The sequence below is a fragment of the Perca fluviatilis genome, chromosome 15 (assembly GCF_010015445.1).
Source record: "Perca fluviatilis chromosome 15, GENO_Pfluv_1.0, whole genome shotgun sequence".
Classification (NCBI taxonomy): domain Eukaryota; kingdom Metazoa; phylum Chordata; class Actinopteri; order Perciformes; family Percidae; genus Perca; species Perca fluviatilis.
In genome coordinates, this window is record NC_053126.1 from 9,686,049 (window position 1) to 9,713,183 (window position 27,135).

General features: G+C 39.8%; 1 protein-coding gene across 1 annotated transcript in view; it reads right to left on the reverse strand.

Annotated features, from left to right (window-relative positions):
• Nucleotides 1–11,594: 11,594 nt before the first annotated feature.
• Nucleotides 11,595–27,135, reverse strand: part of LOC120574579 (immunoglobulin alpha-2 heavy chain-like) — a 41,663-nt gene continuing 26,122 nt past the window's right edge. Inside the window, exons 4-7 of the mRNA XM_039825001.1 lie at nt 14,972–15,016; nt 12,754–13,050; nt 12,230–12,529; nt 11,595–12,092 (exon numbers count right to left, since the gene is read on the reverse strand). Of these exons, the coding sequence (XP_039680935.1) occupies nt 11,749–12,092; nt 12,230–12,529; nt 12,754–13,050; nt 14,972–15,016 (986 nt within the window). The 3' untranslated portion in view covers nt 11,595–11,748. The remainder of the gene's footprint in view (nt 12,093–12,229; nt 12,530–12,753; nt 13,051–14,971; nt 15,017–27,135) is intronic.

A 27,135-nucleotide genomic window follows, 5' to 3' on the forward strand; every position in this document is an offset into this window, starting at 1 on the left:
TGCCTCTAATGATTCTATAGTTGCTGTTGGTGTTTATAAAGAAGGAAGAGTTTGCATAGACCTCCCTCTACAGGTTTAAAAGGGAACATCATAGATGGACTTCACCTGCTGCTTGTGATGTGTGATTATTTTAAGAACAGAACAATTAAGAAAAATCACGAAAAGAACCATTGAAGGCCTGGAAACAAGGTATTTGACTGTAATCATCCTTCATACAATACATAAAAAATATATATGCGAATATTTCACTCACATTTGCCCCTAAAAATAAATGTGTGATCCAGAGATATCATTTACGAGCAGTGTGCGAGTAACTATTATGACCTACTGTGATCTTTTTTCTTCTCACTGCTCATTGTTCAAAAAAAGTCCCACAATTCCACAAGTCACAATGTCCAATCACAGAAGAGTTTTTTCTGACGGCACTTTCTGCGTGAGTGAGAGAACAACAATGAAGTATTGGTAGGCTGGTGAGTGTTTTCAAAAGTGAGTTTTGGGGACCCACAGGGGTCCATGAGGGTGTTTAAGGGGGTCCCCAGCAAAGAAGAAAGAAGTTCATACACAGTGACAGAATGTATGACTATTTGGGTCATGGGTTTAAACACTTTCTGTAGTAAAACATCAAAGAGAAGATCAGATGGGGGATCCGGGAACAAAATCTTATCAAATGGGGGTCAGTGGTCTAATTTGTGTCAGTGTAGGGGTCCTTGATGTGAAAAGGTTTGGGAACCACTGCAATAAGCCATAAGTTAACGTTATACATGTAGAAGTCACTAAAACTGAAGCCCATTCATTTTATTTGGATTGAGTGAAGATGTTTTTAAATACACTTAAATAAACCCTAAGAAATACAAAAACCCTACATTCTTTTTTGTAAGCTGTTCCAACATTTCAGCTGCTCAATGTGTCAAAAACTCTGTTACTTGAAAATTTTTCACGCATGCTCCTAATTGATTTTCATATTCCACTGCATGCAACAAAAAATTGTCTTTTCCCAGTGTACATCTTTTCAAAGCATTAGTCCCCAGAAAAAGAGGAATATATCTTTAAAAGGATGTATTTATTTATCATGACATCCTCCTTTCCTCAGATTCTGGTCATGTCAGCATTCTCATCCTTCTTGACCTCAATGCTGCTTTTGACACCATCAACCAAACCATTGGAGTAATCTTTGACACTGACTTCTTTAATTCCAATTCACATCTCCAACTGTTTAACATAGCGTGTTTCTGCTCATCTCTCTCCTTCTCTGCTGCTGAAACTCTAAACCATGCCTTCATCACATCCAGACTCCACTGCTGCAGTATAAGTCATTATAGTACACTGTAAACCTAGATGTAGTTGTAATTAAACAAAATTAGTGGTCACTACTTATACTTTCATGTTTTGTTAAAAACCCTATTCATTACTAAATCACATTAGTTGTTTGTAATAATCCGCTTAAGTATGCAGTGCACACAGATCATATCAAGCAGAGATAACTAAGGATGTTAAGTTCCTGTATGGGAGGGGCAGTTCATTTGAACTTCTCTGCACTGAAGCGATGCAAAGGCTCATGGGAGAAAAAAGAATTCTGAACTGTTTCTGTCCTAGTTTAGTAGATGCTAGTACTGTGGATACTCGCAACCCACTCCAGTCCTTTTCCAGGAGCCTGTCTGATCCAGGCCATAAAGTAGCTACTAAGTGACAATCCAGATGTTGTACAGGTCAATCTGTGGGATTCTCCAGGTCTTTTAACCGCTGGTTCAGATTCTGTCAGAGTCTGACCATCAACACCTGCCAAATAAAGAAATTAAAGGAATATTTCACTGCTGGAAAGCTGAATATATCTTTAAATTGGGTCACTTATGTAGTAGAAATGTGAAAAAAAAATTGAAATTGGTGCCTTTTAGGCCGAGAAAAGCCAGAAAATGTGTTTTGGTCTTATATGGATGAAAAACACCAAATCCCAGAATGCACCTGCTTCGTTGCTTTGAGTCCACTCCCAAGCCACGCCTACCGCTTGACAGACCGACAGAGGCATTCAACTCAACTCAAGCGTGTTTTATTGTCATTTCAACCATATACACGAAACAACATTTCATCGTGACTCAAGTGGTGTTACACATTTAACATATATAAAAACGACATACGAAACAGGCTACATTTAGTACACACACTTTATAGGCTCCGTAAGTTCAGCTAACCATACTAGCATTAGCGCTTGGTGGGCTGTAAACACCGAGCATAAAACACAGCGTTCATTTTTACGCCTAATTGCTCGTTAACACAGCCCACCTCTTTTACCTGGCGACAGAGCATCTCTAGCTCGGAGGGCTAGCAGGCCTGGTAGCTGGACAGTCCGGTACACTATTCAGGCAGGTTTCCACAACAACAAAAACACGGCAGTCTCAGAACTCACGTTGGGAGTGTCGTTGAAGTTGGATGTAGTCCAGTTTGTGGTCTAAATGAGCGGACACTTGCAAGCAGGATCCGTAAAGTTCAGCTAACACATACTAGCATTGGTGTAGCTAAACACAGAGTATAAACACAGCCGTGAATTAGCGTGGAATGTCGAATGGTCGGCATTTAACAGTCACAAGCTCCACCAGCAGTTAGCAGTAGCTAGTTGGATTTTATTTCTACACCAGTCCGTTTAACACAGCCCACCTCCACGGGCCGGCGAGAGCAGCCTGGTAGCTGGATAGTCCCGGTGCCGGTACACTGTTGTTCAGGCATGTTTCCACAACAACAAAAACACAGCAGTCACTGAACTCACGTTGGGATTTTCGTTGAAGGAGGATGTAGTCCAGCTTGTTGTTTAATGAGCAGACACTTGCAAGCAGGATGGCTGGGACAGGTGGACAGCTAGCGTTAGCTTTCCACCTAGCCGATGAGGATGTCCCCTAGCCGGCTAGCGGCATTGAGCAACACCGCTGGTCTCCGTGCAGGCGAAGCTCACGTAGTGTGCCGAGTATTGCGTCTGTAATAACGTTTCCTCCATATTCTCCGATCTGTACCGATGTATCCCGGTGGTAAACACGTCCGGTAGTTTGAATGCAGATAATTGTTGTAAATGTTTTCTGCTGAAAACCAAAAGCCTGTTTAGCGAAGATTCAAGATGGCTGACAGTCGTTTTCATTCGGAATACCTCGGCCAGACTCGGCAGTCCAACCCCCTGTGGGCGTGTTGAAAACATACGGAAGTAGATCCTACTACTGGCTGTAGTCCTTTGCCTCTGGCCCAAAAATCTTCCGATGACGCAAAAATCGTCATTTTACGTCATCGGAAGATTTTTTCCAGGCCCCAAATGCAGAGATCTCTCGTCTCAGGGGGACATGAGGGAGGGAAGCACGGTCATTCAGAAATACTATCGGGTTTCTACTGATACAAAGCTGAATGCTAAATCGGTGAAGTATCCCTTTAATCAGTTCCTTTTTTGTTTTGGTAATGTTTTAAAGACAACTTCAAATTAAGATCAGTGAAAATCTTCACCTGCCCAGCAGAGAGTTAAAAGCAGCAGTCCTGTCCTATAGTCCATCATGTTAAACTGTGTGTCCACTGTTCTCTGTCCTCCTCTCTGCACTCAGATAAGTAGAGGTGGAAGATATCTGAGTTTTGCATTGACTCCTCCTTATTTGGCTTTCTCCTAACTGTATTTTGTGTTTGCACAAATCATCTCACCATATCTCTTACCATTTTGATTTTGTTTCACATTTTTAACCAGATATTACCTAATCCTTTATTTTTATTTATTTTTACTTTAAGTCACTTTGTAACATTTGAATGTGTTTATTTGAGGATTAATTCATACTGTACTGTAGATAAATTACCATTTAAAAAAAATCTAAAGACTGTTTCATCCTTTACTGTAACAGTGAGCTGGTGTTGAAACCATTAGTGGTCTGAGGGCTCCTCCTCTGGTGGCTTCATGTTACAAGTGTTCAGGCTCTGAGGGGTTTTTGTTCAGGTCTACTGATGAGTCACTGGGAGAGTCTTAATTCGATACTGAACTTGTTCTTCAGTGAATCTTTGTAGTTTGGTGGATGCAACACCACCATGTACAATCACTCCAGTCCTTTCCCTGCATGCTGTCTGATCCAAGCGGTGTAGTAGCTGCTACCTGCATTTATTTTTTTGTATTTGCTGCAAATATAAATACATTGACAGCAGCCAGAATCATGTGAATAGTAATATATTTTGCAGCTTTTAATAAAAGACTTGTAATGGTTTTAGTGTTGGCAGATGTTTAAAGAAACAGACATACAGAGAAACTTGGAGCCTTTTAGAGGAAAACAGCTGCTCAGGAACTGAAACGTGACAAAATGCAAAAAACTATGTCCTTTAACATAGATAAAAACTATTGTAGTTCATCCATTTACAAGTCACTGTTGTGTAATACACAACATATTTTACCTTCATATGTGTGTAGTTATGTCAGAAATAAAATCTTATATCAAATATCATGCAGCATGATTTTTACTTGTTTTTATTCAGAGTTCTTAAAAGCCAGTCGTACAACAATCATACTCAAATGTCTGTGTTGTCTCATTTTGAATGACTTGACCTGAGGAGATTAGTCATGTGAGACAGTGCAGAGTTTATCAGCCCAGGGAGGATGAGGAAAGACAAGAAATGTTTCTTACTGCAGGAGTTGAGGTAGTTTAATTTAAGCAACCAGATCGTTTTGGCAATTTTGCCAACAAGTGATCTTTATTGTGTTTTGTGTGTTTAATGTTGAGTAATAATATTTCTCAGGAAAGCAGGATGTAATATAATATAGAGACAAAGGGTAATTTATTATCTAAAAATGATACATAATGTGAAATTTAGGGGAAAAAAACTTATAAACTATATAAAATATATGATATACATATTACATTCATATATCATACATCATCATATATCATCCTACTACTGTAGGATTTTGTACAGCTGCTCAACCAACTCCAGTCACTGTGGGTGTCGAGCACAATAATAAACAGCAGAATCTTCAGTCTTCAGACTGTTCATCTGCAGATACAGCTGCTCTCTGCTGTTGTCTCTGGAGACGGTAACCCGGCCTTGAACTGACTGAGAGTAGTAGATGCTACTGTGGATAATCGCAAGCCACTCCAGTCCTTTTCCAGGAGCCTGTCTGATCCAGTGCATCCTGTAGCTACTGAATATAAACCCAGAGGCTGTGCAGGTCAATCTGTGGGATTCTCCAGCTCCTTCTGCTGTGTGCTGCCATGTTCTAGATCCAGAAGAACACCAATATGAAACTATATGTGAAATAACAACTGTGCACCATACAGCTAAACAAAATAGGTACACAAATACATTTGAACTGTATCTCGTATTTCTGTACTCTGCATGTCTTGCATTTGCTGTTCTATTGTTTGATGAGCTTATGAAATTCTGTGTATTTGATATCTCTGCTGTACAGTGGCCGACAGGGGCAAACGCCCTGCAACTTAAGAAAACACATGCAAATAGACAAAACACAACCAAATACACAAACGCGCTGTAAATAAAAAACAATGCACTAAGAAAAGCACACAAAACCCGAAAAAAAAATCCAACAAAAAAAAGATGCATCCAGATTACACAACGGAAGTTCTCCAGACCTCTATAGGGAGCAGCTAGGTGGAACAGCTGGATTTTCGACCCCACGGGGAGAGAGCACGCTGCCTTTTTATTAGAGTCGGGTATGGCTGCATAGTAAAAAGAGAACTCCCGTCCATAGACTGTATATTAAATTATTATTATTATTATTATTATTATTATTATTATTATTATTATTATTATTAATAACATAATATAATATATTAGTAATATACAGTCTATGCTTCCGTCTCATGCCCGAGCTTCGACTTTTCTAAATAAAAGCTTGCGTCTGGTCTGCTCTTCTTCCTTTGGTGTTTTGGATGTTTTTGAACTAAACAGCACAGCAATCATGCTAATGAATAAAATAACTTTTTCAGCAGATGTCTTACTTACAACACGATGGAGCAAGCAAAGCAGTTTTGAGTTTATGTGCGGGTGGGATTTATTCAGTTTGATAAATCCAACGGTAAATTGGCTGGTTTACTAAACAGGGAGGGACTATAAATCCTGTCTGTTTTTTGTATATCAAGAGCGAATTGCTCCACAATATGAATACAGATTGGTCACTTTTTTTTGTTGTATAATCCCAATATTACACTTGAGGAGGCCTACACTTCAGTGATGCGCCTTCGGACCTGGAAATTAAACCCTCTCATGTAATGTGGCTTAAACAAACGTCAACGTTAAACGCTGATGCAGTTTTAAATGTTTTATTATCACGAGTTTACAGACGTCTCTGCTGATTGAGTATCACCTGTGACCTGAGCCGAGACACACCCACCAAACGAGAGAAAACATATCTCAAACATAGACTTAATATTTACAGTCTATGATCTCACCGTTGCACACCGTTCTGAGATTGAACGTTTCTCTCTCTCTCTCTCTCTCTCTCTCTCTCTCTCTCTCTCTCTCTCTCTCTCTGTAATCTGGATGCAGCGTTTTTTTGTTGCATTTGTTTTCGGGGTTTGTGTGCTTTTCTTTTTGCATCATTTTTTATTCGCAGCACGTTTGTGTATTTGGTTGTGTTGTGTGTATTTGCATGACGTTTACTGAATGCTGCACGTGTTGTCAAATTAATGAAGTTGTTTTCTTAATTTGCTTGTGTTTTGTCTATTTGCACGTGTTTTCTTAAGTTGCAGGTCGTTTGCCCCTGTCGGCCACCGTACTACTGTATGCATGTTAGCCGCTTCACGCCTGGACACGTGCTGATATGCAAATGTTCACAGAAAGATGGGCCTCTTGTTTTGAGGAAGTTTATTTGTAGCTCTGACGGTTTCCACCAAGTTTCACTACCACAGGTGTGGTCCCAAAGGTGCAGAGAGAGGGGGAAGTGACTCGCCAAAGATTATATGTTTAGAAACTGAAAAACCTACAGAGCTTAACTGCTAACAGAAGTTTCCATTATGTTGACTTGATGCGTTATTAGGGCTCGAGCGCCGACAGCGGCAAAGGCCCTATTGAAACTTAAGGAATTATTATTCCTTATTTTTCTTCCACGCAATTAATCGCCTTTTTGAGGGGCTTAACATTCTCAAAAACTACGTATTTTAAGGGTTTTGTGAATCGGAGCACAAAAATGGCTCACTAGCACCCCATACAAAATAAAAAAAATTGAGACCCTGCAGTACGTTTTATGTAGACTCACGAAACTTGGTACACATATGTAGCATGTCAAGACGTACAAAGAAGCTCATTGGAGCGGTCGGTACACGATCCGTGCTGCCTGCAAGATCCGTTCTGCGCATGTGCAAGACGTTAAGCGCATGCGCAGATGAAAAATCCTGTTTTACGAGGATTTACGACATTGCACTAGCGGTTAGCCGAATTAGCTGTTAGCTATATAAACTAACGTTAGCTTCCTAGTGGAGGGTAGCGGCAGACCGCTACAACTACGACCGGAAGCGTGGAACAAATCGTGCAGTGTCCACTATCCTCGGTAAAACCACGTGTAAAACAGGATTACACTGCACGATCTGTTCCACGCTTCCGGTCATTGGTTTAACCGTTAGTTTAGCTAGCTAGCTAACAGCTAATTCAGCTAACCGCTAGCTGAGACAGCATGTAATAATTTTAAAAGACCCTCAAAATAAAAACCTGAAAATACCCATTAAAATATATAACAGCTGTAACGTCAGTTCTACTTTACTTGTGCGCATTCATTTAAAATACAATCAAATCAATACTTGTCTTTATTGTTATTACTGTAAAGTCTTAATTTAGCTGTTGCCTGCTTTTCCCAGTGTTAAGCTTGAGTTAACGTTATTTTAGACTACGTTTAGCTTCCCGGTGGAGGCTAGCATGGAACAGATCATGAAGTTTAATCCTGTTTTACCGAGGATACTCAAGAGGATACTGGACACGATTTGTTCCACGCTTCCGGACGTAGTTGTAGCGGCCAGCCGTTAGTTTATATAGCTAACAGCTAATGTCTAATGTCGTAAATCCTCGTAAAACAGGATTTTCATCTGCGCATGCACTTAACGTCTTGCGCATGCACTTAACGTCTTGCACATGCGCAGAGTGGATCGTGCAGGCAGCACGGATCATGTACCGACAGGAGCCATACCCTAAACCCAACAGGAAGTCCACTATTTTGAATTGAATGTTCGAAATTAGTGTGATTTTTTCCATTTCCACATGTCGAACTTTAACGAACTCCTCCTAGAGATTTCATCCGCTCAACTTCAAATTCGGTCTGTGCCATCTTAAGACCTTAGAGATGAAAAGTTATTAAAAGAAAAACTTTTCGTCATATGGCATGGCCGTGGCGGGGCGGCCATTTTGTGTGTTTTCTAAGGAAAATTTCTGGGCAAAACTGACTCAAAAGCTTGCAGCTTTCATTATTTTAGATGTTCATAGATCCCTGTGTTGTGACTCTTAATGACAAAAAATTCCTCAAAGCTTTCCATGTTTATCACAAGCACATCACAATCCCTCATAGTCATTCTCCCTTTAATTTAATAATGTGACTGTCCAAATTTGATTTACTGTAATGTTACATTTATTGAATTAAAGATGAAAGCAAATATGATCAACAAATCTGACTTAAAGATGAAAGCAAATATGATCAACAAATCTGACTTAAAGATGAAAGCAAATATGATCAACAAAATGACCAAACATGAAAAGTGAAGATTTATTGTCAAACTACGAAATGCAAAGCCACATACAGAATGTCTATTTGTATATATTTGTTATTCACCTGTCAATGAAAAATCAATCACTACACTTCAATAATACATTTTAAGGACACTAAAAGTTTGAAAAAAAGTCAATAACTTCCTAATCATAATGAAACAACAGTACCCAATGCTGGAACATGTTTTCATGCAACGCATTCTAATGAACGTGTTCGTAGGATATCGTACAAAAATGTATGCACACCATGACATCCTATGAAATTAGGCGAGACACCGGCTACAGAGCTCTGTGAGCTGTCGCTCATATCAGTGGCCGCTGCTAGTTGAGTTTAGCCCATAGTCAAATATAATAGGGGACGTACCATCTGTGCCGTTATCCATTGGTTTATGAAGCCTCGAGTTTGGAGACACAAGCTCTTGTGTTTTTTGCAACCGGATGTGACAATTTTTGACAAGAGGGTAAGCGGGGAAGGATGACGCGGCCCAGCCAGTGATTTTTATTGTTGCAAGGGCGCTGCGCTAAGCTAAACACTAAAGAGGGAAAGTTGCTGATTTCCAACCCTTCTGAAGTGAGTCATCCAGTGGAGATCTACCAGCAGGTAAACAAGGACATCTGGGTAGGCAACTGCCGCCATCCATCTGCATGTAAGGCAGTACAGAAAACCGGCAAACTTTCCCTTAAGTTACTCCCTTAAGTAGATAGAATGCAGGTTTAAGGCACTTCTGCATTGGCTTCATTTTTTAGGCCTAGACAGTTTGTCCATTATTATTATAGAATATATGGTTTAGCCAACAAAAGGTTACTGGGAGCCAGCTACAGGGCACGCGAGATGATGGTCCTTTAAGGGGCCGTGGAAGTTAAGTTTAGCCAACAACAAGTGAGCTTAATGTGGCATCCACATTTAAGTTTGGGCAACAAAACCACTTGTTAAGTTTAGGAAAAAGATTCACATCCACTGGTTCCACAGCGCTCTTATACAGCAGCAGTCAATGTGGTGCATACAGCAAAACGTACGTGGAATACATTACAGTGTGTTACTTTTCGTAGCGAATGGTTCATGAGCCTGATTCATACACAGTAAATGATTAAGAGTTGCAATTGTAGCTATATATTATTTTTTCTACAGGTTACAGAGAAATCCATTTTCAATGACTTAATCATTATATATGACGACCATTTTATTTTGCAAATATACGGTAGATTATTGATTATGTACATGGTTTTAAAAATTAGATAAAAAAAGACAAAAAAACCAAGAAGACCTGTCGTCATCATGCTGTGCATCCATCTCATCCTTTATGTTCTCTTCATCTGAAAAAACAAACACACAAACAATTAAAAAATATGTATTCACTGCTCAAATACAGATAAATAGTGGTATGGTTTGATTGATCACTTCAATCTGGAGTTTAACCCAGCCTGAGAATTGACACTCATGATTTCTGTGTTTTCAATACTTCAATAATAATAGATAGTTGGCCAGCAGATTTGGTTACAGCATATAAACTATTGGACTAGATTATTGGTTCTCAATAAAATAAATTTAACAACTTTAACAGTAGCATAAAAAGGTTTATCCTCATACCAGTACCATTACCGGTATATAACTATGTACTTAAACTTACTTAAAGATGGCATTTCTTTTAATTTAATAAATTGCTAATATACTAGTATGGTTATTGCAGCATTTAAAAACACAGAAACCATTCTGTGTTTGGTGGGGCTCTTCATTCAGCTGATGCTCATTGTGATCAGTCACACCTGAGCTCATTGGCCATGCCTATTCTCTCCAATAAACTCTAAAAGGGATGCAGTTTTTACAGTGTAATTGTGTCCATTAAAATCAACACAATAAACCTTTAATATTACAGGTTTGTTATAGTCAGAGCAATTCACCAGCCAAAAAGAATCATTTGGTGTCCATTAACTTTCCAGATATTGCCTATAATTGATTACATATTTTATTTTATTTTTCTTTCTTATGTCCTATTTTATTTAGCAAAATGAGCGGACTCATTTGTATTACAGAGGAATCAAATATACTGATAATATCTGGGCAATTTAGAGTCTTTTCTTCTCTTGCACATTATTGTTTGTGAAGATGGAAATTAGCTACCGCAACCACAGAAAAACTGTTCAAAGATGAGTAGGTCAAAACTATTCTTTCCTTTATGTGCTTGAGTTTTATTTACATGACTGGGCTTTAACTTGTAAAGTACTTGGTCAAACTGTAATGTATAAATCCTGTATTACATTCAGTCTTTAGTCCTTGCAGAGGAAACCTGCATGTTTACCTTGACCAGGCTGGATAAAATGCTATAGAGAAGAGAGGATATGAAGAGGATTATGAAGGAGAAGGCTGTGGACCAAAGGCTGCTGTACTCTTCCTCCTCAAAGGCATCATCGGTGCAGCTCAAAGCAAAACTCAGATTTGATTCTGGAGTAAAATCTAAGAAGAGGAAGGCATAGGCAGTTAGGTGTGTGTGTGTGTGTGTGTGTGTGTGTGTGTGTGTGTGTGTGTGTGTGTGTGTGTGTGTGTGTGTGTGTGTGTGTGTGTGTGTGTGTGTGTGTGTGTGTGTGTGTGTGTGTGTGTGTGTGTGTGTGTGTGAGTGTGAGAGAGAAAGGTTTTTAATAAGATAGCACATAAGACATATTTTTCTCTCTTGAATTGTGCTCAGTAACTGAAATCAAGCATTATTCACCTTGATCACATATAAAGTGTGGATCCTAATCCACTTGAGCAGTGGAGCAGTGTAGTGTACAGTACTACTGTGAGATATTATTGAAAACTACTCGTACATAGATTGTTTTAAAATATTGAAGTCATTCATAAACGTGTAACAAAAGTGTCTCCATGCAACATTTATTTGAAACAGTCAGCACACTAGACAATGTGACGTAGACAGATTGAAACACAATATGACAAACAATAGTAAATTGACCGTTTTACAATCACAAAGACAGGTTCTCATGGCAGAGAGTACACACAGAGACAGAACAACACATTAGCACAAACTGCCACATTTAAAGCTGAATCTACTATTTCTCACATTCAATGGGGCTACTCATGGCCTTAGACACATCTCTGGATTTAATAGGCGTTTCGCCTCTACCAGGCCATACGTGGCAGGAGAACATGGTGGAGTTGTTCCACTTGTCTTTGGTGGTGGTGTAAATACTTGCAACTGAGTAGCCTTGTTGGGTCTTCACTTGGCTGAAGTTAATGCCATCAGTATAGATGGGGGGGTTTGTTCCAATATGTTCTGACCAGGCGATGTAGTAATCTTGCTGCACCGGATTGGACACCAGGCACACCAGAGTGACCTCATCGATGATGTCCTCATCTGGGAGGATGTGGACTGTTACTTTTGGCTCGCTCCCATCTGAAAGAGATACTTCATATTTAGGCTTTTACATTTGCTATACATCGATTATGACATGTGTGTAAATTGGGGCCACCCCAGACTTACAGGTCACTGTTCTACTAATCTGTCTCCATCAAAGACACTCAGTAACATACCTCCTTTGCGGAAAGTCAGATCTTGAATAACTGGTGTCATATCGTCTTTTGTGGCAGAACAGCCCACGTTGTTGACTTTGTACCACTCAGTGCGGGTAAGAGTCATTGTGCTGACTCCCGACTGTGTTGGTGTGATGTTGTTGGTCACAGGGGATCCATCGATATTCCAAGTGATTTGAATTTGATCTACAACATTCTGGTCCAGTCCAGTAACGATACACTTCAACTTTGCCTGGTTGTTGCTAAAGATTTCTTTGGGACTTGGTTGGTTCAGTTCCATTTTGACAGGCAATGAGGCCTCTGTGGGTGTGGAAGAAAGAGTTGAAATAAACATACCCATTTTCAAGCATCAGTCTAATTATTCATTTTAGAATTTTGAATGTAAAATACCGGATTGATGAGGGTAAACATGAGAAAAAGACATTATTATTGAACATTTTGTTATAAAAACAAGATTAATAAGATGATGCAGGTGGACCCATAGACATAAGAGAGTCATGATAAGTATAAAAAAAATCACATACTTTTTAACAGTGTCACGGGGGGGGGCGTTCCAGGGTGAGTCACAGAACAAGTAAAAGAGCTCCATGAATCCCATTCAGATTTTGATACAGTGAGCAAACTGACTCCTGTATATTTGTTGTTTTTCTCAGCTGGAGGATATTGTACAGCTGTAGCAAGGCTTTTCCCACTGGCATCGGTCCACTGTAAAGTAAGACTCTTTGGGTAGAAGTCTTGAGCAAGACAGCCAACAGTGATTGTATCTGCAGCCCCAGGTTTGCACTGAACCAAAGGGAACAGAGTCGGTGCAGTTGTAGTATCTGTGAAAAAGTAAAAAAACATGTAAATACCAATAAAGGTCAATTAAAGAACACAGAAGATCAAAATACTAAAGGTTAATTTTAAATATATTGCACAATATTGCATGATGAAACTGAGGACAAGAACAGCTGCCTAAAAAAATTATTTCAATGATTAAATGTTTTAATAAAATGTTAGGTTACCCGTCATATAGCTGACGCTTTTATCCAAAGCGACTTACAATTGCTATATATGTCAGAGGTCGCACGCCTCTGGAGCAACTAGGGGTTAAGTGTCTTGCTCAGGGACACTGGTTGATGTATCGCAGTGGGAATCAAACCCAGAGCTCCCACACCAAAGGCATGTGTCATATCCACTACACCATCACCACCCCCATAAATACATAAATTAATAATAAATAATAAATAATGTCCTATTGATTTTTTTTCTTTTTTGTGTTCAGCGCACAGACAAACAGGCTGGATCGGAGCTTATACAATGGCACTAATGTTTAATACCACACTGTTTGTGAAATTTAATGTATCAATTTAAAGCATTTTTGCCATGGCTGGTATACTCTTTGGGTGGAAGGTGTGTGCAACACAACCAACAGTTAATTGTTTTGCATAGAACCAAAGGGAACCGTTTTGAAATCTTTCAAATAGGAGATTTTTTAAGTTTAAAATCCACCACATAACTGAAATATAGAGACCCAAAGCTAAATCAATAAATATTAAACAAATAATGAAACAAATAACTTTAACTGGTGATATAACCATGAAATTGTAAACTAACTCAATACCTTTTTAAAACTCAGGTCTAATATTAAAATGCTTTTTGTTATCGTTACAACTACCACCTGCGACTAAAAAAATCAGCATTATTGTGAATATTAAAATGCCGCTCATTGTTGGAGAATTTGAGCATTTCTCAAACTGGAACCTAATAGTTCTTTACCATTGTGTCTGGTTTATCTTAATCTTTTAAAAATATATATTTAATAGTAACTTATAAAGGAATAAATAATGATTAAATAATAATGTTAACACAATGCACACTAGCAACTATGACTGTTCACAGTTTGCACAAGAAAGATAAAGACAATTCTATCTTCTTTTTTTCAAAAGCAAAACATGATCTGTTCAGACAGACGAGCTGAGTGGGTTAATACAACATATCAAATAAAAACCACTACACTGTTTTTTGGAATCAAGACTTTTAGAATAGTAAAATTATTAACATAAAATATGATTTTTGATGAGCATTATTCACTCCTTTTGGTTTAACGCTAAATCTGAAAACCTAGAAAAGTTGTCTGGAAGAATTAAAAATCACTCGAAGAAAAAAAATTCCTCTAAAACTAAAAGAGATTACTAACATTTGAACCTACAATGCAAATGAAGCATACGGTCTTTTAAAAGTCAGTCGTTGCTTTGGTGTTTCAAATGAAACTATAAATAGATACTACATACTATGTAATAGTATGTACTTAAATACATATTTGTTCAGTTGTTTAATTGAAACACATACTGACCCAGTAATTAAATGCATGAATAAAATATTTTCGCCTATGTTCAGATTTACGGTAACTCTTTCTCTAAGAAATTCAGGTACGGTATGGTGATTAATATCCACGGTAATACAACATGTATTGAATAATAATGTGAATAAAAAGATGCAAACATTCATCAACACCAATTACAATCCAGCTGAATCAATTACAAGATTAACTCAAACCACCACCTGAATTAAGAACTTTTTCAAATGTTTTCTAAGAAACAGCTGCATTAAAAACATCTGTCTGCTGTTTTCTAGTGTGTCCAACATCAATATAAACCTAAATATAGGACTATAACTTAAACTTCTCTAGCACCAATAGTCACATTATAAAGTTAAAAAATAATCTTCTGACTAATAATATATTGTTCAAATGTGACTTACCTGTTACTGTGACTACAGTCCCACGGCCCAAGTAGTCGAAAGCATCACAGTGTTGCATCTCCACTCACTGCTGGAACAAAAACCTGACATACCAAAAATAATGTGTGAAAACCTCATAACGTGACTAAAGAACACATACATCCTGATCAGCATTATCCTCTGATGTCATCCTGGGAGCATGTGTTTTGTGCTGATTCTTAATCAGTTCTTAAAGTTAAAATTTACTGCAAGATGACAATTACGTCTGTGCACCAACTCTGACTTTAAACTACTAATTTATTAACTTTTAACCACAAATCTCTCATTAAAAATGATAAACATAGTAGTTACCTCATATTTCAGTAGGAAATATTCAGTCCTGAGCTTTTTTTTTCATCACAAGAATGGGAGAGCGTTAGATTATTGCTCTTAGGTTTTTGTATGGATCTATATGTCAGTGCATACCCACCCACCCATGTATCACTATGATAAACCCTAATACAAAAACCAAACAATTCTTCACTTCTTTCCTGCACTGGAGGGAAGGGGGGCTGTATTATCAGCAGTGGGTAAGAATAAAAGAAAATATTCTAATCAACATAACTATATTTAAGGTTGAAAGTTGGTTAGATTGCGTTTTCCATTAAACATTTTTTTTTCAGTTGATCAAAGTTTTAAATTCAATTTTGTTTTGTTTTATCATTGATATACCATGACATGACTTATATATGTATTTGAATATGAAAAACTGTAATTTTAACATTTAAAAAAAAACATTTAAAAAGTTGGCCAGCATCCTTTTATTCAGACCATAATATTGGATAAAACTGTTCATGAAAATGTGTTGAACTGTGGCACTGAATAATCTATAATAGTAAAGAAAAAAAAAGGTATATTGGTTCTAAATGTTTGCTGTAAAAAATATTAAAATGTTTTGTAAGATATTTGAGAACTACAGGGAGCTTGTAAACGTACAGCTTGTTACGGGACTTGAAGAGCCCAGAACACAACACAGTTAAATGAAAAAAAACAATAGATTATTTAATGATTGTCATGTGGTGAAATGAAATGAACGCTGTTGTAAAATTGATGAATACAAATTTTAACATCAAAGCACTGATGAATTATTTTTTATTATTTGGACCTTTTGGCAAGCCATCAGTAGTGAGGGATCAGGAAAGACTTAAATATTTTTTTTGTTATTGTTCTTACAGCTCAGCCTCATATGAGAGATGATAATCCTGATGTGTGTGAACTCCACTTTTTGTTTCTGTTTAGGGCAAGTTGTGACAAAAGCATAGTGTGGGGAAATGCATCACATGTGAATTATGGGGTATTTAAACTTGCACTCTCTATCAATTCAATTCAATTTTATTTATAGAGTCAAATTATAACAAGAGTTATCTCGAGACACTTTACAGATAGAGTAAGTCTAGACCACACTCTATAATTTACAAAGACCCAACAATTTTAGTAATAAATTCTTTAGGAAGAAACCTCGGCAGACCCAGGCTCTTGGTAGGTGGTGTCTGACGGTGTATGGTTGGGGGTGTGATGAACAGTGGCAATAATAGTCATAATAAAGATAATGGAACAGTGATTACAAATGGTAGTCGTAGTAGTTCATGTCATGTCAGGGCACTGCAGGGCATTACAGGATGTTGCGTGGCACAGCAGAGCATAGGTGGATGTAGCAGGACGCAGCAGGACGCAGCAGGACACTACAGAGCGTAGCAGGGTGTAGCAGGGAATGCAGCAGGACCATGGACCAAGCTGCAACCAAGATCTTGGTGCCATCCTAATTCAAGGAAATAAGCTTTGCGAAAAAAAAACATAAGGACCAGAGTTGGGTTATTAACAAGCATTTCTGGTAGAAGGATGCACACAAATGGAAACAAATGAAAAGGGAGAGGAGAGAGAAGCTCAGTGTGTCAAAGGAAGTCCCCCGTCTAAAACTATGACAGCATAATTAAAAGAAACAGGTTAAGGAGAGGAGCCTGGTCGGGCTAGAACTCTCCCCAACTGGATCGGGCTGTACTGGCCTGCCTCTCTCTACTTTTATTATATTATTGATTATCTGGTAGATGAATCTGACGACTACGAAGAGAAGCTGTCAGGTCTTTTGCGACTTGAACGCAAAAGCAGACAAAACAGACAGTTTGGAGATTTGTAACAGCTTGTTTGAAAAGTGGAAAAAACAACAAAAAACTCCTCTCAGGCAACAGAGCAGGCAGTGGACACAGGCAGGGGTGACGTGGCACGAATGGCATAAGTGGAAGCTGAAGTGTGGCGTCAACAGGCAGGTCCAGAACACAACGAAAAAACACAGGCGATCCATGACATTACTTAACAATCCGGCACCGAACAGTGCACTGATGAGCCACGGGAAACAGGTGAGTAATTAGGAATTGCCTCCAGCTGCGCGTCATCCCAGGAGAGGCCGGCCCACACACTGCACTGTGAGGGAAAAACAAGACGAGCAGAGGAGAGAGAGAGAGAGAAAAAGAAAGAGAAACATCCAAAAACCCCATTCACCCACAGACTTGTCACTTCCCCACTTGTGGCTTTGTGACAGGCGAACGCTGCAACTCCTCACTCCCTAACTATAAGTCAGTGACTGTCACAGTGACATCTGCAGTGGTTTGTGTACAGCTCCATGGCTTCCTGTATCACTGTGGCTCTCGAGCACAATAATAAACAGCAGAGTCTTCAGTCGTCAGGCTGTTCATCCGCAGATACAGCTGGTCCACGTCATTGTCTCTGGATATGGTGATGCGATTCTGCACCGATGTTGAATAAGCTTTATTGCCTCCACTTCCAGCAGAAATGTAGGCAACCCACTCAAGTCCTTTTCCTTCAGCTTGTCTGATCCAGCTGATATCAGCATTGCTATCTGCTATTCCTGCACATGTACAGATCAGTTTGTGGGATTCTCCAGGGCGCTTTACCACTGGTTCAGACTCAGTCAGAGTCTGGCTGCAAACACCTGGAGAGAAAAGCAGTTTGATCAGAACAGAGCCAAACAACATACCAAGATATATACATATTTTTACAACTAAATTAGCCTCAAAAGAAAGGTGGTAAAAGTCTTCACCTGCCCAGCAGATAGTTAAAAGCAGCAGTACTGTCCATCATGTTAAATTGTGTGTCCACTGTTCTCTGTCCTCCTCTCTGCACTCAGATAAGTAGAGGTGGAAGATATCTGAGTTTTGCATCGATTCCTCCTCACAGGGCGGAAACATCTGGACTGGACTAAATCTAACATCTTCTTTGGTGAAACTAGAATGAATGTTTACTGACCAGGAAGTGTCCATATTAGTTTGCACATTTTTAAATGCTGTTTAATAATGAGTAACTTGGGTATCAACATTACCACAACAATAATATAAGCACAATGTCATCTGATTGATTATATTTAAACGATAAGCTACAATCAGTGGATCAGTGGTGCCCAGTCTGGCCACACACACCTGGACGTAGCATTGTGACGGTCATATGGCAGAAAAGTTGGTAGCAGATTATCATTAGGAGAACATCAATATATGGCAGGGAAAAAAGGCAACACAGCTTCTCTCACAGCTGGTCTGCTGACAGTTTTAGTCCAGCTCTGCAAAGTTGCAGATCTTTTAGCTGCTTCTTCGACCTCTTCCTCTCTCTCTCCTTCAGTCGTCTTTGTTGTGAAGGGCCATACTTAAGCACACAAAACTAACATTAGGCTATACATTTTTTTGAAATGCAAAGTTTATTACATTAACCAATTGGGACATTAATTTATGATCTAATAACAAAGTAAGGCGACTTTCACTAACGTCACATCTTATTGTTGGTTGAAAACTTACGGAACATATTGACTGTAAACAACGTATAACCTAGCATGATTCAAGAGCCCAAACCATCCCATCATTGAGCCTCTCTCTTCTCTACAGAACGCACACTAATGTAACGGACGTAACGTAGCTATGTTAGCCTGCTGCTGCTACATATGTTGTGTCATTAGCTTTGGTTGATAACGTAGCATTTTACGTTAATATAAGGCAATGCTGCGCAACATGATGCAAAAGTTACAAGCTGAAGCTGCACTTTATTCAAAGCTCAAGTGGATTTTTTGGTTACTATTCACAGGGCATTTGTCATAATCTCCATGACTTTAAAAACTCACGTGAAGGCAGAAGGGCTTGCCGTGCTCCATGTGTGAGAATATAAACAAAGTCACGTGACTGGGGTCAGAGGGCATTGCTGAGGGCAAGATTGAATGATATAGCAAATTTAATTTGATTTAACTTAAGAAATGATGGGTGTATTATCGTATTAATGCAGCCACAACAACAAAAAAAGAAGAAAAAAGAAAGAAAGAAAGAAAAGTTTATTTAGGCTTTTTCGCCAGAGGGGCAGCTAATCCAATCAGGGCAAAAGGGCCATTGCCCGGGCAACAATAGCCCATATCTGTGCACGTCCCTGATATCTGGAGCATTAGGGGCTGAAAACAATTAAATATAACATTTACTGCTTTACTTCGCTGTCTTTTGTTCCTGTATATGGACATCACTGGGATAAGTGTTAAAGTCAGTCCTTGTCTGCCCTCCAGAGTTTTAAAACAGGAATGGTAGCTACTTTTAACATTCAAGAAGATAACTCACTTGTGACATCCAATAAGATTTGTTTGTTATTGAAGCTCTGTGCTTTTTCCCTGTTTCCCTTCCTTCCACCATTGCATGCTGGGATACTCTCAAGCACCAACATGATAGTGAATGAAAAGCAGAAGATGTATAGTTGTAACTGATGTTTAGAGGATTATAATTTACTTAATTTTTACATTACAGCTCAGTGTTTTTTATTAGCTTCAGATTTTTTATTGAAAACAAAACAAATGGCATTTCATCCTTATGTACACTGTAAACCTGAATAAGTAAGCAATACTCAAAAAAATTCAGGCAATCAGTTGCCACAATTTTTTTTTGAGTTCATTAACTAAAAAGTCTGAGGTTTTTAGAGCTTAAATATGTGGAGTAATATAAACTTGCATTGTTAAATTAAAGTACTAATTAAGCCAACTCAAATATATTTATATGCAACTCTAAAGTATTAAATTAACATAACTGAATCATTTTAAGTATAAAAACTCATTATTTAATGTTAACTAAACTCAATATTTAGTTTCTTGTTCAATCGTTTTAATTAACCGTAACTCAACAATACCTTTTAAGTAAATAGAACTTCTTAACAAACTAAGTTTACGGTACTTACTCCAATTAGATAATGTGAGCCAGGGATGTCATTAGGCCTATTTTAGGGGTGCTGAAGCTACCCCAAAATTTTCCTAAGCTCCCCCAAATAATAATATGTTTATATTTCACGAACTGTCAGCTGGTGGAAAAGGCAGAGACGGAGGCTCAACGAGCGCCCGCATGCATGTAACGGTATGTTGACGAGCGAGGTAGAGTGAATGAAGAGAGAGAGCACCTGGCGGCATTAAAACAAAGCAGTAAATCAGAGAAATAAAATGTTTTCGCCGATTTCTCACTCGAAATGCCACTCTAGCAATCATCTTACTATCGCTAACATTATCCACATTCATATTTAGAAACAACAAATAATATATCCAGCTACAAAAAGACGGAAAGTCGAAAGTTAGACAGAAGTACAAAGAGTCGATGGCTATGAAGATGATACACCGTCTCGTCTCGTCTCATTGGTGTAAACTGGCAGCTTTCAGAACGTTGCGTTGCAAGTAGCTGCAGGATTCATCTCGTCGCAAATCTTTGGTCTGAACTTGCTACAGCACACACAGTGAGTGACACAGAGTGAATATGTAATGACTTTTACTTGCTTAACTTTAGCTATGTTTACTTGAGGTAAAGATAAAGGGAGATTTTAGTTGGCTATCGTAAACAATAGTCTAGCTAGAGTGAATGAATGAAATAAAAGAACTAACCTAGTTAGCTATCCGAAGTTCTCTATTCTTTGCCATTAATATAGCATGCTATCTCTATAGTATTAAAAACAATATCAGTCCCCACAGAATTAAATTTCAGTGTCACTGTTAATGCTATTGTACGGTTCCTATTGTACCCTTATATCCTTCAACTCATTCAGCAGATGGACACTGGAATATATTTAGAGAGAGAGAGAGAGAGCGAGAGAGAGAGATGGCAGGGCAGCTGATTCTGAAGGAAGCGGCTTGATTGAGGTCAGTAACGTTAGTGGCTTTACTGTTTCTGCACTCATTCCACTGTTATCAGCTGCCATTATTTTACTATGTATTGAACGCTTGTAGATCACCTTCAAATAAAGTGGATATCATCGAGTTTGCTGTGCGGTTTGCCCTGTGGGAGCTGCCTCCTTCGGGTTGACGTAAACGCTGCTTGATCGGTATGTAGGCTAAATGGTGTAGGATTTATTCTTCAGTATTATTTTGTGTTATTAACTATTATTTTCTATAAATAATAGGAACCGGGCTGGTACAGCTGGAGATCGTAATAGCCGCATAGCGGCCACCCACTGGCTGCTGTTTTGCCTAGAAATTAAATGCCTTAAAAATTACAATTCTGAGTATTGTAGCAATTTTAATTGATTGCTGTACGCCTGTCTTGTCTTCATGGCTACTGGGCCAATGTGTGAGCCACCTGTTTCATATGAGCTATTGTTTTGAACGGGTGAATGTAGCGGAGGGGTTTGGCTCCCTACATCAATTTGGTTGATTACGTTTTTTCTTTTCCCTTGTGTTATTTTGTTTTCAATTTAGTTAAAGGGGTGATAGAATGCAAAACCGATTTTACCTTGTCATAGTTGAAAAACGACAGTTTGGAGTGTAAATAGGACATACATAGAACCTCAAAATCTCATTGACACCCCTTTCCTCTGCAAATCTCACAATTTGAAACTGCTGCTGAAAACGGGCAAATCTCAACAAAGCTAAAAGTTGACGTCAACTCCTCAACTCCTAGTCTTTGTCATGCCCCAACATTTGCTGTGGCTACACCACTGACCTGAGGTCAAGTTAGTCTTCTGAATCTAGCTAGGTCATGCAGATCTCCAGGGGTCTATTTAATTACTAAATTCACTTCTGAGACTTTATTTATGCAAGACATGGCCGGGACAAACGCCCTGCAACTTAAGAAAACATGCAAATAGCAAATTAAGAAAAACCACTTCATTAATTTGACAACACGTGCAGCATTCAGCAAATGCTCTGCAAATACACACATCACAACCAAATACACTGCAAATAAAAAACGAGACAGACAGACAGACAGTATTAAGTCTATGTTTGAGATGTTTTCTCTCGTTTATTTATTTATTTTAGGTTTATTTAACAGGGACAATGCACACTAATAATACATAAAGAAAATGTACAGTGTGCCAGAATTAGCCAAAAGGCTACTTTACATCTGCTGTCCCTGGACAGATTGTACGATGTCACACCTACAAAGATAACAGGATTATAAAAGTACATATAAGTTTAGTCCAGTACAAATAAAATTGACTATCAATGTTAAAAGAAATAATCAAGCATATAAACAAAAACAGTTGATCAATATCAACATCAACACCAACACACACAAGCCACACTGTCAGCCCAACAACCTCATAGGCATAGCACAATTGACACAAACACAAACCGGCAGGTTTGGTGGGTGTGTCTCAGCTCAGGTCACTGGTGATACAAAAACAATGCTGAAAAAACTAGTCCATGCATTTGTTACTTCCAGGCTGGACTATTGTAATTCCCTACTGTCAGGTTGCTCAAATAAGTCTCTTAAGACTCTCCAGCTGATCCAGAATGCTGCAGCACGTGTTCTCACAAGAACTAAGAAAAGAGATCATATTTCTCCTGTATTAGCTTCTCTGCATTGGCTTCCTGTAAAATACAGGATTGAATTTAAAATCCTTCTCCTGACCTACAAAGCTCTAAATGGTCAAGCACCATCATATATAGAAGAGCTCCTAATACCTTATTGTCCCACTAGAGCACTGTGCTCCCAGAATGCAGAGTTACTTGTGGTACCTAGAGTCTCTAAAAGTAGAATGGGACCAAGAGCCTTTAGTTATCAGGCTCCTCTCTTATGGAACCAGCTCCCAATCTGGGTTCGGGGGGCAGAAACTGTCACCTCATTCAAAATGAACTTAAAACTCTCCTATTTGATGAAGCTTATAGTTAGGGAGTGAGGAGTTGCAGTGTCCACCTAACTGGCCCACCTGCTTCTCTTCATAATTGTTAGATTAATAATATATAACAAAAGTATAATAATAATAATAATCCATTTTATTTGTAAAGCACTTTTCATAAAAGAATCTCAAAGTGCTACAGAAACCACATTAAAACGCATTACAAAAAAAAGAAAAATACATATGTAAAATACGCATAAAAACAGCTAAAAGAGCAGTTTAGTGCAAAAAAATAATATCTGCAAAGCCTAAGGACAACTTAAGAATGCCTGCCTGAACAAAACAGTTTTAAGCTCTTTTTTAAAGGTGTCCACAGACTGGGGTTTTCTCAGATGTTCAGGGAGGGAATTCCAAATGCGAGGAGCAGCGATGGAGAAGGCTCGATCTCCCATGGTGCGGAGTCTTGAGCGGGGCTGATAGAGGAGGTTTGTACTTTGGGACCGGAGGTTACGGGTAGATGCGTGAGGGATAATGAGGTCTTTGAGGTATTGCGGGGCGTTGTTGTAGATGTAATGGTGGGTGATGAGGGCAATCTTGTATTGAATTCTTGAGGTTATGGGTAGCCAATGAAGGTTCTGAAGAATGGGAGTGATGTGGTCGTATTTGCGAGCTTTCATCAGAGTTCGGGCAGCACAGTTCTGAATGAATTGGAGTTTCTGAAGGTTTTTATTTGGTATACCGATAAGCAGGCTGTTACAGTAATCAAGCCTGGAGGAGATTAATGCGTGGACGAGTTTTTCAGCGTCAGAAAAACTTAGGAATGGGCGAAGTTTAGAAATGTTTTTGATATGAAAAAAGCAGGTTTTGTACAGATGTTTGATATGGTTTGCAAAGGTCAGTTGTGGGTCCAGCTTCACACCAAGGTTGGTGACAGTAGTTGAGAGGGGGATGTCTTGACCAGAGAAAGAGATAGTGGTTATTAGTGATGACTGGACCTGATGAGGGGTGCCAATTTGTATGGCTTCAGTTTTAGAAGTGTTCAACTGGAGGAAATTTTGACTCATCCAAGCCCTAATCTCCTCCAGGCAGTTAGAGAGGACAAGAGCTGATGGTGAAGAGGAAACGGCTGATGACGAGGGAGCCGATGATGCTGAAGGGACCGGGGTGGAGCATGAATCGGTTCGCAGGTATAACTGAGTGTCATCAGCGTAACAATGAAAGGAGATGCCGTGTCGGCTGATGACACGACCCAGTGGCAACATGTATAGAATAAAAAGCAGGGGTCCCACTATAGATCCTTGGGGAACACCACAAGTGACAGGGGCTGTTCGGGACCTGGTAGATCCCAAGCTGACATACTCTGTCCTGTCAGCGAGGTATGAGATGAACCAGTCCAGTGCGGAGTGACGGAGACCAATGTCAGTGTGGAGGCGGCTTAAGAGAATATGGTGATCGACGGTATCAAAAGCGGCTGAAAGGTCGAGTAGGATGAGCACAGAAGGGGATCCAGAATCTGCAGAGATAAGAAGGTCATTGATAACCCTCAACAGTGCTGTCTCTGTACTATGGGCAGGTCGAAAACCAGATTGGAATGTTTCAAACAATGAATGACGTTGTAGATGTTCCTGTAGCTGTGCAGCAACAGTTTTTTCAAGCACCTTGGACAAGAATGGAAGATGTGAGATAGGCCGATAGTTAGAGAGGCATTCTGGGTCAAGGTTGTGGTTCTTCAGGAGAGGTTTGATAACGGCAGTTTTAAGTGGGGGTGGAACAAAACCAGAGTTTAACGACTGGTTTATAATTTGTGTAATAAGAGGACTAATGGCCGACAGGTTTGATTTGATGAGTGCTGTAGGGAGAGGGTCCAGGGGAGAGGTGGAAGGCTTCATCTTTTTGATGAGACCCTCGACTTTGTTCTGTGTGACTGTCTTGAAAGAGCTGAAAAGAGGAGGTTGTGAGCAGACAGATGGTAGAGACGGATCTGGGGAACCAGAAAGCTGAGACCGTATGGAGTTGATCTTATATTTGAAAAATAGAAGAAAACTGTTGCATTGTTCTGCTGTGGGTTCGAAGTGAGTTTGATTTTTGGGATTTAAGAGTTGATTTATGGTGGAAAAAAGCTGTTTGGAATTTCCAGGACTGTTATTGATAATGTTGGAGTAGTAGATGGACCTAGCTTGTTTTAGAGCCGCTGCATAGGCTTTCTGGTGATGTTTATAGGCCAGCTTGTGTACCACCAGGCCTGATGATTTGATACGCCTCTCAATAGCACGGCCACCAGCCTTCATCTTGCGCAGTTCATCCGTGAACCAGGGGGCAGAACGAGAGAAAGACACGGTTCTTGTTTTGAGGGGGGCATGTGTATCCAGGAGGCAGTGAAGAGAAAAATTGTAGTGCTCAACTGATTTATTGACTGATGGATGGTTGACCGAGGCCAGTAGTTTGATATCAGAGTACAAAATGGCAGGGTTGATGTTTTTTATATTGCGAAAATGGATATGACGTTTTGACTTAGGAAGGGGGGACGGGCAGGAGACGTCCATGGAGATGATGCTGTGATCGGAAACGCCCAGGTCATATACCAACAGATTTTTTACGGAAGGAGAGTCAGAAATAACCAGATCTAAAGTGCGCCCCCTGGTGTGAGTAGGAGTATCAACATGCTGTATGAGGTTAAGACAGTCCAATACATTTAAAAAATCAGCTGTTAACGGGGAGGAGGAATTTTCAATATGAATGTTCATGTCGCCAAGTATAATATTATTGGAAGATAAAGAGCAGAAAGAGGTGAAAAGGTCATGAATCTCTGTGATAAAGGATGGATGAGGTTTGGGCTGCCGGTAGATCAGTACTGCATTTATCTTGGAGAGGGGTTTTGATTTAAAAGCCAGATATTCAAAAGAGGATACATCAGGTAGAGACAGAGGAGAAAGCTTGAAAGTGTCGCGGTAAATTACCGCCAGGCCAACACCTCGACCAGTGCAGCGCGCCCTGTGCAGGTAACTATATCCAGGAGGACAGGCTTCATTTAATGATGAAAAAACCTCAGGTTTGTGCCAGGTCTCAGTGAGGCACATCATGTCAATATCTTTCTCAAGAATATGATCATGTATCAGACTAGATTTATTTGACAGGGACTGGACATTAAAAAGTTCAGTCTTAATGTGAGATTTATGGTCAGTAGACCTCTGGATGGGGCGGAGTAGGCTGAGATCCACTCCACGCCTTCTATCATACGCAGCATGCCGTAGTCTCACGATGTTCCCGGTGATATTTCTTTCCATGATGGCTGCACTCTGATGACATATCCGCGATGCGACAGGAAGGGCAGCCGACCAGACAGGCGAGACGGGGCCGGCGTGGAGAGGCTGGATGTAAGTAATCCTTCTCAGCGATTTTCCAGCTTTAAGTTGCGTTAAGGTAGTGTGTCCATTCATTGGAGCAAGCATAGGCGATGGCTCCGGGAAAACAGGACGGATCCATCGGTTGCATACAAACCGGGCAGCGGGAGAAAGTCCGGGGCGCGATTCAGCCAAGGAAAAGTTCCTCAAATGAGCTTTTAGTCGGGCAATCATACCGGCACGTTTCCCACGTCTTCTAGAACGCTTTCTCAGGGGTGGTGGGCATGATAGCCATCGTCGGTGTTCAGATCCATAAGATCCATTTGATCCGTTTGAGCGAGACTTTTGGTCGCGGCCCCACCGAGGATAGACTGTAGGCATACGGCGCAGGTGATCGGGAATATCCGCCAGCACCGGTGTTAGTTGGTTGAACACTAGGCGATCAGATGGCAGCAGGGTCTCTGACCAAACCCTGAGGTCGAGGAGGGTTTGGCGATCATATGCCAGCAGAGCGGATACATATCGGAAAGCGAAAAATAGTAAAAGCAAAACAGAGTCAACAGCAAAGGAGCGAGGCGGACGGCTTGCCAACACGGGCGCCATCTTGCTACTCTTAGTAGTAGTAGAGGGAGGCAGGCCAGCACAGCCCGATCCGGCAGGGGAGAGTTCAAAGCCCGAACAGGCTACCTCTCCTTATGACCTGTCTCTCTTAGTTACGCTGTTATAGTTTTAGACTGC